Source organism: Oryctolagus cuniculus, chromosome 12 (genome assembly GCF_964237555.1).
Source record: "Oryctolagus cuniculus chromosome 12, mOryCun1.1, whole genome shotgun sequence".
Taxonomy (NCBI): Eukaryota; Metazoa; Chordata; class Mammalia; order Lagomorpha; family Leporidae; genus Oryctolagus; species Oryctolagus cuniculus.
Window position 1 is genome coordinate 82,093,339 of NC_091443.1, and position 16,166 is coordinate 82,109,504.

General features: G+C 42.7%; 1 protein-coding gene across 1 annotated transcript in view; it reads right to left on the minus strand.

The window, feature by feature from the left end:
- Positions 1-16,166, minus strand: part of MYO1E (myosin IE) — a 226,062-nt gene that overhangs the window by 92,824 nt on the left and 117,072 nt on the right. The window contains exons 5-6 of the mRNA XM_008268949.4: positions 9,385-9,472; positions 5,270-5,359 (exon numbers count right to left, since the gene is read on the minus strand). Coding sequence (XP_008267171.2) covers positions 5,270-5,359; positions 9,385-9,472 — 178 coding nt within the window. The remainder of the gene's footprint in view (positions 1-5,269; positions 5,360-9,384; positions 9,473-16,166) is intronic.

The following is a 16,166-nucleotide window of genomic DNA, read 5'->3' on the forward strand; positions in this document are numbered from 1 at the left end:
CCTGGTTCTTGTCGACTTCCTCACCTTTTCCTATCACACAATAACTTGGGCTTTTGTCCAATCGCATAATCCTGTACTGAGAGAGAGAATCTACATTCTAGCTAAATAAGGATATGTTATATTCCCTTCCCATCTTCACCTAGTGGGTGCTGGTCTACCCAATCAGAATGTGTAAAGAAAGGGGCAGTAAAGTCCGACAGCGCCCTTCATCTCACAAGAGGAAACCCTTGTCAGACTCTTTTGGAGGAAATCACTCACTGTGTGAATCTTACATCATATGATTTTAATACATCCACCCCTGCTTTCAAGAAAAATAGTATGCCTATACATACATATATTTACATATGAAATGAATATGGAAAAATGTTCAAAATTGATAAATCTATGTGTGCTCGTTGAGCTCTTTATAATTTTCTAATACTTCCTTATATATAAGCTTCTTTCTAGTTAGTTACTTGTAGGTCTAGAGATTTTTGTGATTAATGTGGTTAATATTCCCTTTTGATGACTGATAGCTTGGAGCAAAAGAAAATAAAATTCTAGAATTTAGTTGGGGAAGTAGCCAGAATAAGTCAAGATATATTTTCTTCTCACTAGAACTTGGTTTTGCTGCAGACCTCAGAAACACAAGCACCCTCAGAGTACATTTCAACAAAGGAAACAAGTTAGGGAATGGTGTGGTCCAAAGCCAAACTGGAGAGCACACCAGCCTGGCTGTGTTCACATCGAATATTAACAAGTGTCTGCTGACTGAATCCGCCCATCTTGTGGAGGGACTGAGCTGGCCTCGGGTCTAGGACTGGGACCAGGGACTCAGAGCAAGAGAAGGCCTGTGCCTGCCCTGCAGGTGCACGAGGACACGTGAGCGCATGCTGTGTCAGATGGGCCACACAGATCTAATGGCCTATATTGTAAATGAGGAGTCGTCCTCCTCCCTGCTCCGAAAACAAAAGTGAACACCCAGAAGCACAGAGAATCACCAATTCCCGTGCTCTCGAATGATAGTGGTTCCTGGGGAATCCCGAACAAGAGCCCATACAACTGTGTCCTCCCAACACTGTCTGTCCTTTATTGTCTTTTCCTCTTGCCATGTTCTGGAGGACACAGTTCAGTGCCTGGCTCCTGGCTCCCCATCAGCTGAGGGAAAATGAAAGACACAGGACACCAAACCCGGCAAGGGCAGGTGCTGTAGATTCTTGATTCTGGACAGTCTTCAAAAAATGCTTTGGTGCTCCCTACATCAAGTAAACCAAAATTTCTACAGACTAGCAGAGTTTTGGAAAATGTGTGATTTTAGGGGCCGGTGCTGTAGCATAGCAGGTTAAAGCCCTGGCCTGTGGTGCCAGCATCCTATATGGGTATTGGCTCGAATCTTGGCTGCTCTACTTCTGATCCAGCTCTCTGTTGGTGGCCTGAGAAAGCAGTAGAAGATGGCCCAGGTCCTTGGGCCCCGGTAACCATGTGGAAAATCCAGAAGAAGCTCCTGGCTTGGGATAGGCCCAGCTCCAGTCGTTGCAGCCATTTGGGGAGAGAACCTCTTTAACTCTGCCTTTCAAAAAATAAATCTTTTTTTTTTTTAAATGTGATTTTATATGTAGTCAAGGTTGAGGACCACAGCACTAATGCAATAACCTACTTATATACATTCCAAATCATACAAAAGTTGAAACTCTTAAAAGAAAAGTCAAAACATTTAGGATGGCTCTATAGCAACCCACAGGGATAAAGACAGGACATTTTACAGGGGATGAGGGTGTTCCTTGTTGATAATTAAATAGAAAAAAGCTGCAACTCTTTGTAAAGTTTTGTTTTTTAAGCTAGGGCCAGAGCAGATAAGCATTCAATCTATTATGTTTGATATTATGTTATTTCATAATACAGTTTTTCTAACTTAAATTTTTATGCTTCATAATACATAGCCACTTCCTAAAGTGAGATTATCCAGCATCTCACCCTGATACCACTTGCATATTCTCTTACCAAACAGCCACAGAACTATATTTCGAATGCTGATTTACCTACATCTTAATTAGGTTTTACATAATTGACACATTTTAAAACAAAAACAGACCATATTATAAACATTGCTCTAATCAGGTTTAAAAAACTGAACGATTTATTATGGATTTTAAGGATATTTAAAAAATAAGTAAATGAGAAAAACTTTTAAAAGTCTATGAAAATGGAATTAAAATATAAGTTTATTTTGTTGTAAAAAATTCTGAAATCCACATACAGATTTTTTACAATATGCACCTTTCCTTGAATGTTTTGAAGACCCCAAGTATAACAGGGGACAGATACTTCATCCTGATAGTACTAGGTAATGATAGTGAGCATTTTAAATTTTGAAAAATGTCGTCAAATTTCTCTCCTGGGGAATGTGTCGGTCTTTAGCCAATAGACTCTTTTCTGTGTTATCAATCTTAAAGTCTGCTCACCTGAGAGATAGCAAATGGTACACGGTTTGAAGTGTACGTACTCATTATGGGTGCCACAGGCAATGACTGTGATTCTACATGTATACACACACACATGTGTGTGTGCATCTGAACTGCCCATCCCCACACACTCTCCTGTCTTCCATTAGAGCTGTATGAAGTTTTGTAATCAGAACAGCCATCAATACTCAGTTTTTGTTATTTATAAAAATCAAGTAACATTTCCTCCAGAGATAAAGAACAATTTGTATAAAAAAAGTTAAGGGAAATATTAATTTAATTATTTTCTACTTTCTAAGGGAGGGAAGAGGGCAGGTGATAGGTGACTCAAGGGTTAAGTCTGGTCAAATCCATGTCATATGTCAGATGTAGACCGCTAACTGGGGTAAAAAGATCAACTGGAAAATCTGCTTCCATTTTTTCCTATTTCATTACCTAGCAAGTTCTTCAAGATAACTCCACCCAGGCACTAAGCCAAAGAATATGAGAGATGAACAAATGAGTAAACAGTCTGAATAATCCCGGGGATCAAGGAAAGTGAGGCTAAGTTGGACAGACAGAATCCATCAGGAACCCTGACAATTACCACTTGAGAGCACAGCAGTAACTCTCTTGGACACAGAAACTGCCTTCTGGGGTGAACTTTTGGCCTAGTGTTTAAGGCACCAGTTGGGACACACACATCCTGTATCAGAGTGCTGTGCTTGACACCCAGCTTAGGCTACTGACTCCAGCTTCCTGCCCATGTAGATCCAGTGAGGCAACAGTAATGACTCAAGGAGTTGGGTCCCTCTCACCCACGTGGGAGACCTGGAGTTTCTGGCTCTTGGCTTTGGCTCCAGCCAGAGGTCACAGCAGGCATTTGAAGAGCGAAACAGTAGATGAGAATTCTTTATATATATATATATATATATATATATATATATATATATATATATATATATATATTTTATTTATTTATTTGAAAGAGTTACAAGGAGAAGTAGAGACAGAAAGGTCTTCCATCCACTGATTTACTTCCCAAATAGCTGCAATGGCCAGAGCTGAGCCGATCTGAAGCCAGGAGCCAGGAGTTCCTCCAGGTCTCCCACATGGGTGCAGGGGCCCAAGGACTTGGGGCGTCCTCTGCTGCTTTCCCAAACACATTAGCAGTGAGCGGGATGAGAAGTGGAGCAGTTAGGACCCAAACTGGCGCCCATATGGGATGTACACACTGCAGGTTGGGGCCTTAACCCACTGTGCCAGGTATTCCCATTGATATGCCTCTAAATAAATTTTTTTTTAAAAGACTTATTTATTTATGCATTATTTGAAAGAGTGACAGAAAGAGAGAGAGAGAGCTTTTATCTACTGGCTCACTCCCAAATGCCCACAATAACCAGGGTTGAGCCAGGCTAAAACCAAAAACTTCATCATGGTCTTCCACATGGGTGGCATGAACCCAAGTACTGGAATATCATCCACTGCCTTCCAGGCCCATTAGCAGGAACCTGGATTGGAGTAGAGCAGCTTGGGACTTGAATCAACTCGAACTGATGCCTAGAAGGCAGGTGTTTAAGTGGTGGCTTAACCTGCTGTTCTACAACAGTTGCTCCCTAAGATAAATTAAAATTAAAAAGCAGCAGGAGGGGGAAAGGGGCATGCTGTGGTGCCCTGGGTTAAGCCACCATCTGCAGCGCCAGCATCCCTTAGGGGCACTGGTTTGAGTCCTGGGTACACCACTTCCTATCCAGCTCCCTGCTAATGTGTCTGGGAAAGCAGTGGAAGATGCCCCAAGTACAAGGGCCCCTGCACCTCCCATGTGGGAGACCTGGATGAAGATCCTGACTTCAGCTTGGCCCAGCCCTGGCTGTTGTGGCCACTTGGGGAGTGAACCAGTGGATGAAAGATATTTCCCTCTCTCTGTATGACTCTGTCTTTCAAATAAAAATAAAAATCTTAAAAAGGAAACTTCTTTCCAAGGTCATGGATGAAAAAGAAATTGTTATTCTCTGAAATTCCACTTATTTATTTTAAAATGGCCCAGTGCCAGCCTCACAGATCGCTTCTTACATGCTTTAGTATCAGACGTAATCTGTGGGTGAAATAAGATACCAAGTCTATATAAATTAGGCTACTGGGTAAGCACTTAATTTCTTTTTAAATGTGGCTTTTTTTTTGGTCATGGATAAATTATACCTGCCAGCATTCCAATTCACCCCCCTCCCCCACCCAGGAGACACCCAGATGGAAAAGTCAGAGTGGTCACTCACGACAGTGCGTGTGGTTGATATTTTCATTGCCAAGGAACCCACGTAGCCAGGTTCAGTCACTTCTGGGTATCCTGGTATTATGTAAGTATACACAAAACAAATGCACAGGGCTAGAGGGGTGGGCAGGAGGTCAGCTCACGCTAATGGACAGGGAGCAGGAAGGTTCTGTCCAAGGGGCCCAGGCAGTGCAAGTGTCCGCTTTCTTCAGTGTCCACAGACTAAGCTCTAACAAGTCCAGTCCGTGCAAGTGGCCAGTCATCCCTGGGATCCCATCTACTATGCTCATAGCTTTAGGGGAAAAATCTTTTACACCTTTAATGACTGTCACTTTTCTTAGTAACACAGCTCCAGTGGAGAAAGGTTTGTAAAACAATTTTGTCTGCATTCCTAAGGCTCAGAAATAACTCCGGTGAAAGGGCAAATCGAAGCCACAGCAACTTGACATAGAGAATGAAGACAAGACTAAAAGGAAGGCCTCCTGATACGTGGCAAGCTTGCATTTGCTTTGGGGTGTGACCTCGAGGGAGAGTATCACCCTGTTGGATGGGGCAACGCGCTTGGAAGCGGGGAACTCACAAATCGGCTGGAGTTGTTGTTGCGCACGGTCTTGGCGTTCCCGAAGGCCTCCAGCAGCGGGTTGGACTGCAGGATGATGTCCTTCACGTGCTGTCGAGACAAACAGAGCCGAGGTTAGGCCGCTGCAAACAGCAGCACGTAACACGCACCCAGATGTTCCCTAAGGTCTTGGCTTCTGAACACAGTGAGGTGGGAGACCCCAAATCCACATGTACTCTGGGGGTTCCTTGAGGATTTATTCTTTCACTGAGACAGACTCATGCCTGTTTGTATCAGGTCTTGCCACCCATTTGGCCTGCTGCAAGATCCCCAGGAGCCAGAGAGCCACGAGTAAATCAGGATCTATTAGCATTCCTGGATTGGCTTTCAACCATTACTTCTGGGTGCACTAGAAGTCTCATCAGGAAGCAAAGTGAAAAACAAAAGTGCACATCCTTGCTGTTCTGACCGAAGCTTTTACTGTCACTACCCTTTCCCAACTGCCCCACCTGCCTGTGTCAGCCCTCCTCTCACCTGCTCCACAACAAGAGTTATCAAGGGAAATTAATCAGTTTCTCTTCCCCAAACAGGGTTATGAAATATAATTTTGTGCTTCTCAAACTTTTAATGTGTATAAACTATCTGGGAGTGGGGCTGGCACTGTGGCATAGTAGGCTACGCCTCTGCCTATGTAGCTGGCATCCCATATGGGTGCCAGTTCAAGTCCCAGCTGCTCCACTTCTGATCCAGATCCCTGCTAATGGCGTGGGAAAGCAGTGGAGGATGGCCCACGTGCTTGGGCCCTTGCACCTGCATGGGAGACCTGGAAGAAGATCCTGGCTTCGGATCGGCTCATTTAGGAAGTAAACCAGTGGATGGAAGACCTTTCTCTCTCCCTCTCTGTTACTCCACTTCTCAAATAAATAAAATCTTAGTTTTTTATAAAAAAAAAATCTGGGGAACTAGTTACAATGTAGATGCAAAATCAGTAGCTCTAACATGAGGCCCAAGAAGTTGCATCTCCAACCAGCTCCAGCAAGGGTCAACAACGCATTGTGAGGAACACTCCTGGCCTACTGCTAGAGGGGGAGAATTTGATTTTTTACACACACCAGTTCTCTGCCAGGCTGAAAAGTGTGCAAAATACACCAGGACAGAAGACAGCTCAGCAGATAGGATTTGGTGCCGGAGAGGTCTTTCAACAAGTGAGTCATTCCTTGTACTTCTAATTATTCACATGCTATGGTTCAACATGTTCCAGAAATAACAAGTCTTCTGGCTTGCGCTCTTTAGCTACTGACTAATTCCAAGCCAAGAGCTCAGCATCACTGGACTCATAGGAAAACAGGAAGAGAAAAGTCAACATTAACCGTCCACAGTCTGGCCACTAGGTCATAGGCGATAGCAAACAGGACCAAATTAAGGCACTAACTACTAATTGACCATAGAGGAGTGAAGTATTCCTTTGGCACTCCCCCGAACATTCAGAAGGGGAACTGCTGTAAGAAGTGAGAACTGGCATTCCATCCCAACTGGGAAACGGTCATTAGTAATGGCCCCGAGGGAAATTTCGGGGTGATCCCTCCAGGGAATCAGTTTCAAAGCCTAGAAACCTATTGCCAAGCTGCCCGTTGTCCTTGAAAAACTCAAGGATTTAAATAAACTTTACTTTTCTTTGTAAAATTAATTCTGAGTTTGTGGATCTTCATGAATCCTTTCTATTTCTTGTCTGCTGCTGGCCTGATGTGCCTGTACCACTTAGGACAATCAGCTTCTCATAGAGAAAAAAGGAGAGGCCTGGGGCTGGTTCTGTGGCATAGTGGGTAAAGCCACCGTCTGTAGTGCCAGCTTCCCATAAAGGCACTGGTCCATGTTCAGGCTTTTCAACTTCTAATCTAGCTCTCTGTTATGGCCTGGGAAAGCAGTGGAAGAAAGCCCAAGTCCTTGGGCTCTTTCACCCGAGTGGTGTCCATATTGGACAGGGAGTGCATCCCTAGAACCCAGGTTGGTGTGGTTCAGTCCACTTGCTTTTTTCCATCTCTGTGATTGTACCCTCTCCTTAGATGGCTGACATGGAGACAGGAGTCCAGGATGCTGTTTTCTAAGTGGGCTGCCCTTTCACCATTATTTCTTTCTCTTCCCTGAGATGCTCACCGTGTGTCCCAATGTTCTGTTGGACATCACTGATAGTTGATAGATGGATACAGGCATAAAACTGTTTAAAACTCTATGATTAGAGAAGGGAAGAGATACAAGGAGAGCCTCTCCCCCCATTTTTTAAGATTTATTTATTTATTTGAAAGGCAGAGTTACAGAGAGGCAGAGAGAACGAGAGGTCTTCTATCCGCTGGTTCACTCCCCAGATGGGCACAACAGCCAGAGCTGGACCATCATCTGTGCTTTCCAGGTGCATTGACAGGGAGCTAGATTGAAAGTGGAGGTAGGACTAAAACCGGCACATCCAAGGCATGGTTTAATCCACTGCACCACAAGGCCCATTCCCCAAAATATATATTTTAAGAATTATTATTTGTTTTTCCTTTTTTAAACTGTGGCTACTAGAAAATTTATATGCATGGCCTTCATCATCTTTCTACTGGACAGAGTTATTGTACTCTACATAAGGAATTCTGGACTCTGCCTTGGTGACTCAGCCATGATGATAGAACCCTATTTGATTAGCAGGGATGGCCACAGTGAAGAGAATTTTAATGTGCATTTTGAAAATCTACAACTGACTATGGCAATCATACTGCTTATTAGATGAACTCTACCATGGAAAATGAATTCCAATGTTGAAAAAAGTCACTAGCAGCATGTACAGGATGCATGCTGTGAGCTTGGATGGCGCTCTGTGGACCTTATTCCACCATCACCATGACCCATCGCACTGTAGGGAGGAGTTTGCCTATTTCCATCAATGTTCCTTCTGCTACTGCAATGAGGGAAACCAAGAACGGATCAAGTTGTGACTACCCGGTTCATCACACTGTCCTCCTAAATCTTCCTTCTCTGCCCATCTTACACATTCACTCCCCTTTCTTCTCACTGCTCATGTCTTCTTTGTTGAGTCTTCTCCCTCTCCTAGGGTTTCCCCTTTAATATCTACTCTTTCCATTTTTCTCTCTTTTCCTTGAAAATTTTATGTTTCTTAAATTAGCAATTATCAACACAGTTCAAAACATGCAAGTTTCTATAGGATGTATAGGAAACATACCCTTTCCCCAGACTCCCAGCTCCCCTCATTGAAGACAATTATTGTACCAGTTTTTCATGTCTACATCCAGGGTTATGGGATACCCATTCAAACGAATGGCAGCTTACTATACATAAGCTTGGGAACATTAATTTTTTTTTTTTTGTAATTGACATTATCATTCAGATTATTCTATATCTGCACATAAAGGTTTGATGATATTCCATTAGGATGAACCATCAACTTCTTTTTCACCAGTTGTCTACTGATGAGCCCTTAATAAGTTGTTTCTACTCTTTTGTGTTACCAAAAATGTCATGTAACTTTACGGAAGCATCATTTTGCAGACATTCTAGCCCATGTAAAGGAAAAATTCTCTCAAGCAGAATTGTTGAGTCAAAGGGTATATATGCATAAATCTGACAGCTTTTATTTTTTGCTGAAATGTATTCCAAGAAAGTATGCTACCTCATGGTCTTCCCAGCAATGGATGAGATTTCCTATGTCCTCACACTGTTATCAACAGTCTTTAAAACACTACCAGATTCCTGCCCATCTTACAGATAAAAACAGGTTCTCTGGAATTAGTTTTAATTTTCATTTCTCTTATTATCATGACAGTGAGCATATTTTCATGTTGGATGAGTCATTTGTATTTCCTTTTCCAGGAGCTGTCTTTCATGTCTCTAGTTTGTTTTCATTTTGGACCATTTGCCTTTTATTGATATACAGGAGCTCATTACATATTAGGCATCAATTCAAAATATGCAGTGTCTTTGCAAATGTCAAAAATATGCAGTGTCTTTGCAAATGTCAAGCTTCTTGGTTGTATGGAACCAACATGTTTTCTGTGGAAGTAAAACACTTTCCTGGACAGCAAATGGAGCCTTTCACATTTCCCATAGCACAAGGTCTGCAAGCCAGGCCGTTGTCAGCTCACCTGGACTTTGGGGCCTCCTCCTGACACTCTGGAGACGTAGCTCATGATGTATTTAGCAGCTACCGTCTTCCCAGCTCCACTTTCACCACTGAGGAGACAAAGACAAAAATGGCCTCCCATGAGGTGGGATCACAACCAGCTTCCTGTCCCCCCCTCACTCAACAAAACAAACAGAAAGAAAACCGGCAGAAAGGAATTCAGGACCCCCCCAAAAAGGGGGAGGGGGCACGATTCTGTTGCAAAAGACAAATCACAGCAGGTCAGCGAGTTCTTGGAACCTGTGTGAGCAATGCTATCATGGTGGGAACAAGAGGCTTCACAAGGATCCTTGTGTGCAGACAATTAAGCTTTTCTAAGGCACCAGTGACAGGGGATACAATCAGGAAAATTATGGAATACTGGAAGGATGGAATTATGCAGACATTACAACTAACATGCAGAGTGGAAACAAGAAAAAAAAATTTGAAATAATGTTAAGTGAAATCAGATTTAAATGACATATCAAACATGGTTACAAAAATATTTTTACAAGAACATAAGAAAAAAAGACTGAACAGCCACAAAAATATTAGTAGAGGTTTCTTTTTCCAGTGCATTAATCTCCAAACTTTAAGATTTTATTTATTTATTTGACAGGTAGAGTTACAGACAGTGAGAGAAAGACAGAAAGGTCTTCCTTCTGTTGGTTCACTCCCCAAATGGCCACTATGGCCGGCGCTGCACCGGATCCAAAGCCAGGAGCCAGAAGCTTCTTCCTGGTCTCCCACACGGGTGCAGGGGCCCAAGGACTCGGGCCATCCTCCACTGCCCTCCCAGGCCACAGTAGAGAGCTAGATTGGAAGAGGAGCAACCGGGACTAGAACCGGCACCCATAAGGGATGCCAGCACCAAGTGAGCCACGGCACCGTCCCCTATTTTCCAAACTTTTTGCAGTGCATCCTGTGGTATCCTCAAAAAGCTCATGGAAAAAAATGTACATTCTGAAAACGCTATGCATGGTTTTCAAAATAAATTTTAATTCTTTTGCCCGTTTCCACAAGCTTTTTGAAATATCTTCGTTATTATTTCTGTCATGCAAATGAAAAAAGTTAGGCACTCTGAGGTTCCAAATCACGTGCCCTGATCTGATGCAAGCTTCCTTATTTTAGAAGTTCTAAAATTAAACGATGAGGGCATATTAATCACATCCTGAGTAACAAAGACTACCTTCCGTTTGGTAGCCTTGCTGTAGAAGGAAAACCTTTTGTTAATGTGTAGTCTGCTCTTCAAAAATCCCCATTCTTCCTTCAAAATTCCCCTGAATTAATAATGACCTCAATTCAAAACATGCCTAAGTCACTTAGATTTTTCATCTTTCTGTGGGAGGCCTTTGTATTACCCGGATCAAATCAGAGAACAGGAATCATCATATAAAATGATGGCGGCATTTGGTAAGAAAAATTCAGGCTGCTCCAGATTCTTAAGACAATATTTTTGTTTGCTCTCAGTATCAAGAATTTTGGGGTATGGCCAAAGATGTGGCATCTGCTAAGGTGCTATGGAAACATTTGACTGCAAAGAATGTAAAATTCATCCATTTCTAAGACATTATGAATTTCTGCTGAAGAAGACATTTCAAGGAATCCTGTGAAAACTCGGAATTTTGGCAAAGCAGCTAAAAGGAAAACCCTGAAATAAGCAGACACCACTTTGTTTTGTGTTTATCTGCGATTCTTGGTCTGAATGCTAGTTTTTAAAATGAATTTGAAAGGAAACAATAAAATGGTAATGTTTTGTGAAAATTGGGGGCATACAACATTGAGCCTAATGAACTACTTAGCCCAAGAAATAAGGACACATTTGCTTAAGGCCCAACCAAGCAAGGTGTTGCCCTTCTACCTCCAAAAGTAAACAAGTAAATGTTGAAATATGTGATATTTCAAAACAACTCACACACACAAAAGGAATCAAGAAGCCACAGGGCAACACTCAGCTTTGTAGAATTTCCTGGAACTGATGTATAGTATATTAATTAGAGATTATGGGACTTTAGGGGGAATCACCCTCTGTTTAGCGCTCATAACCTCTCAAGGTCTGAATCCATCCAAGCAACTCATTCACCAACCTAGCACTGAGCTCCTCTGGTCACAAGAACAGGGAAACTACTCTGGAGTTTCATCAGACATAGTAGTCGATCGAGAACAAGCAAGATTGGCATGCAGCATCACACTGCTTACAGAGGATGCGCCTACTCACAGGCACAAATGGTTCGGCAAATTCAACTCTGTGGTCAACACAATCAGATGATTTATGCACTAGATCAGGGTGTGTACACACGCAGTGTCATCTGAAGCTAAGGTTCTATCAGAACAAATTTCCATTTTCTAATCTGTAAGCAAAGTGAACATTCAGGAGTAAGACAAAATCCCAGAGGACAATGGAAAATACCCACTGTAATTTCACTCAGGTGTTTAAAACAATTATAAAGACTGTGCAGGCAACGTAAAGAGAGTCAGCTAAGGTTAAGTGGTGATATGATCAGAAGGCACTGCATTTATCACATATTGATAAATATCTAAGAATAATGCATGGGAAAGAATCAAACAAGGAAAAAATAAGTACTTCTGGCTTGTTAGGAGGATTGAAATGATTTTTTTTTCTTTTGATGTGATTTATCTTAATGCTTACTTTTTTTTGAGAAGGGCAATTACTCATATATGTCAGCTTTGAAAAAACTTTTCTAGAGAAAGCTGGATCACACATCAGAGATAAATACTGATCAATTTCATTAGCTTATTCCACTTCCTAAAATATTATGAGTAAACCTATTTTCCATACATTTACATTTTCATATTTAGAGTCTTTTTAAGATTTTATTTGAGAGGTAGAGTTACAGACAAAAAGGAGAGAAGGGTCTTCCATCCACTTGTTCACTCCTCAAATGGCTTCAATGGCTACAGCTGATCTGATTTGAAGCCAGGAGCTTCCTCCAGGTCTCCCATGCGGATGCAGGAGCCCAAGGACTTGGGCCATCTTCCACTGCTTTCCCAAGCCATAGCAGAGAGCTGGATCGGAAGAGGAGTAGCCGGGACTTGAACCGGCACCCATATGGAATGCTAGCACAGCTGGTGGAGGCTTAGCCTGCTACACCACAGCAACAGCCCCCATATTTTGAATTTTTTAGAACAAGTTATAACAGAGAGGATGACAACAAATCCATAGAACTATGAAATCAAAGTATAGTCACCCCCTCACTGTGTCGTTGGCCAACAGTGTGATAAGATGCGAAATTGTTTATCTCCTGGTGGAAGCAAAATAAAATGAAAATGGAAAGTAACTCTTTTCATATATTAAAACAAGTATGTCAAATCCACAAATAAGACATCCATTCTCAGTGATCTTTTTCAGGATGTTTCAGGGGCCGGTGCCGTGGCTCACTTGGTTAATCCTTTGCCTGCAGTGCCGGCATCCCATATGGGCGCTGGTTCAAGTCCCAGTTGCTCCTCTCCCAGCCAGCTCTCTGCTGTGGCCCGGGAAAGCAGTGGGAAAGCAGTGGAGGATGGCCCAAGAGCTTGGACCCCTGTACCTGCATGGAAGATCAGGAAGAAGCTCCTGGCTCCTGGCTTTGGATTGGCACAGCTCCGGCCGTAGCGGCCATTTGGGAAGTGAATCACTTTCTTTCCATCTCTTTCACTGTCTATAACTCTAGCTGTCAAATAAATAAATAAATAAATCAGTTCTGGCTGAACATTGATCTGAATTTTCATTTTTTGGTTCCAGTTCATAGACAATTAAGGAGGTCTACTAATCAGAGGCCGGTAATTCACCCAAAGCATGACACAGTAGTGGAATGCTATGTAACTATTTGAAGCTTACAGTATATACAACCATAATTATACTGGCCTGTTCAGGATGGCAAAGTTTTATTTCTTCCCCTGGTTGAAAACTCAAGATAAAAGAATGAGAAGGTATCAGGTGGATCATACAGCACATCCCAAACTATTTATGTTGTATCTCACAGCAGTTCCAGCAGTTCACTCTGCAGGGCTTACAGACAAGGTTTTCCTAATTTAACTGCCTTCAACTGACTTCTGAAGTGGACACACAAAAAAAGTACTACGAAAACGTCCCAGCTGGCAGACTATCAGAGTCTTCAGAGCATTTTCATAATACCCATGCGTGGGGCCTGCTGGTGCCCAGTCTCCAAGGACAGTTTCTAGGAATAAGCATTAAAAAAAAAAAAAAAAAAAAAAAAAAACTCCCTAGTTTTTACATAGCTGGCTGCGAACCAGCCAAGCAATTTTAAATCAAAGTCAACAGACTTCATAAGAGATAGTGGTGTGTGTGTGTGTGTGTGTGTGTGTGTGTTTAGCCCAGAAATACAGAAATGGAAGCACAGGCTAAAATTTCAAAGAAATGGAAAGAATATTCTGTGGGGAAATGCTACTTACAATGGTATATTAATCATTGGACTCAAGGACTATAATTGTTTTTCTGAGTCTGAAGGTTATTACTTAAAAAATCAAGTGTTTTCAATTTACTTCAGCTTATTCTAGCAAATGAAAAATGCTTAATTTTGGGAGGGGTACCCATAGAATAAGTTGGGTCAACCATTCCTACTCCTGGAAGACTTACAATCTACTCAAAATATCTCAGAGTGTCTCAAATTCTCTGCCCCCCTACCCCCGTTCTGCACCACAGAGGCTGTTGCTCTGTTATGGCTGATGGAGTTAAGGTAACTGTTCATTTTCCCTTGAAAAAGGATAAAAACTTAAAACAAAAATTACATGTGCATTTGTTCATCCAACATGCACGGTCCACACCCCTGTGTGGGCTAAGCTGGCAGCTAGAATGAGATGTGGCTCCTGCCCGAGAGGTGCAGGAGCTCTTGGTGAAAGCGTTCATACAACAAATAAAACAAAAATGTGGGTTTGGCTTTAGGGGCTTGTGGGTGGCACATATCGTTGATGAGAGTGTATGATCCTAAAGGAAGTCATAGCTAGTGAAGTCTCAGGGAGACAGGTGTGTGCAGGTCTAGAGGTGGGAGAGATAGCCTTAGTCATAGCTCTGAGGCAGAAACTCCGTGGAGTAGGTGTAAAGGGAGCCAGGGGTGATTGATCGGGACGTGGCTGGGATGGGAGGGTGTCGGGAATGAGACTGGAAGGCAGTTCAGAGACCCCAGGACCTGACCTTGAGCGTCAGGACTGGGAAAGCAACAAGGATTCAGTTCTGATCAGCAGTGCCTAGTGTTTCATGGTATAGACTCCAGGCTTCCAAAAGTTCTATACGTATTCACCTAATAGACCATTATTAACTTCATATAATTGATTATATTTAAGGTTACATAAATGGAACCTCTGACTAATACAAATAGAAAACTGGTATCATTTGCTCCAAAATCAGCAATATTACAATGAAAATATTGTGAAAACAAGCAAATAACCATCAACATAGAATAGGTAAATGTGTATTTTTCAACATGGTCCACTGAAAGCACCAGTGTCACTAAACACACCAAGCACCAGATCTTGGTCTCTAAATATCATTTTTCAATACAAAGAACCAGGCTTCCCTGGAGAAACATCCAGTGACCCAGAATTTAGCCAACAAGAGGCAGAGTACAATGGCCTCTTGTGTATCCCCCAAAAGTTCATGTACTGAAAATTTACTTCCTCAAGGCAGCTGTATTGGGAGGTAGGGCCTGGTGGGATTTGTAGAGATCATGAGGGTGCCGCCTTCACGGAGGCATTATTGCCCTTCAGTTGTGAGTTCTTATGTTCATGGGCCTGCATTTATTATCAAGAGTGCAGGCTGTGGCAAGGCAAGGCTGCCCTGTGTCCTCTCTGCTCATGCTCACGAGCCCCACCCCCACCCCAATCAGAAGTCAAGAGAATGCAAATGCCATGCTCTTGAATTTCCCAGCCTCCAGAATGTGAGTCAAACCAAACGCATTTTCCTTATAAATTACTCTGTGGGGTATTCTGTTGCAGGTTCCCAGCACCAGAAAACAGATGAGGACACAGAGTTTGCGAAGGACTTGTAATGTCTGCCTCTGGAGCTTGAGCTGTCCCGCTCCACAGGAGGACAAAGACCGTCACCTTCCTACAGGATGGGGAGTCGAGGAAGACTGACACTATTTCACAAAGCAGCTCTGACTTGCACAGCTCACGGTATGACCACACTTGTAACTACTCCTTGGTCTTTCCTGGTATACACCCATTTTTAAGCAAGCCTTCTGCCAAAAACATTTATTATCTCACACACAGTTGGAACTCACAAACAACAGCCTGCATCACTGTGATCACAAGACAAGATAATTTTGCAAGAATGAGCAACCACATCAAAGAATGTTCTCGACAGCCCTCTCCAAAGACTCTATTCCCAGACTCCCTCTCTGGCTGCCCTACTGGTCTGGGACTGAAATCCAAGGTGAGGCAACTCTGTTGGCCACTCAGGGGAGGCTCCAGGGCTCGAGAGAGAGGGGTCCTCTGTGCGACCTAGATATTAAATTAAAAACCAGTCCTCAAATACACACTAGTTTACATAAAATACAAAAATCAGCAGGCATGCCACAACTACCATACAAATGATAGAAATTTATTCCTTAACACACTGAGAAAAGTGTGACTAAGACCAAGGAGCTGTTATCTCTTCCAGTCCCAGACAAACACCTGGTTAACCAGTGCTGTCAAACAGACAAAACCTTCACCCAACCTGTCAGACAGTGACCCCATGGCCAGGCTCCTCTCAGTCCAGCCTGATGGAAGAGGAAGAACCCAGTGTTCAGACTGAAGGTCAAGAAT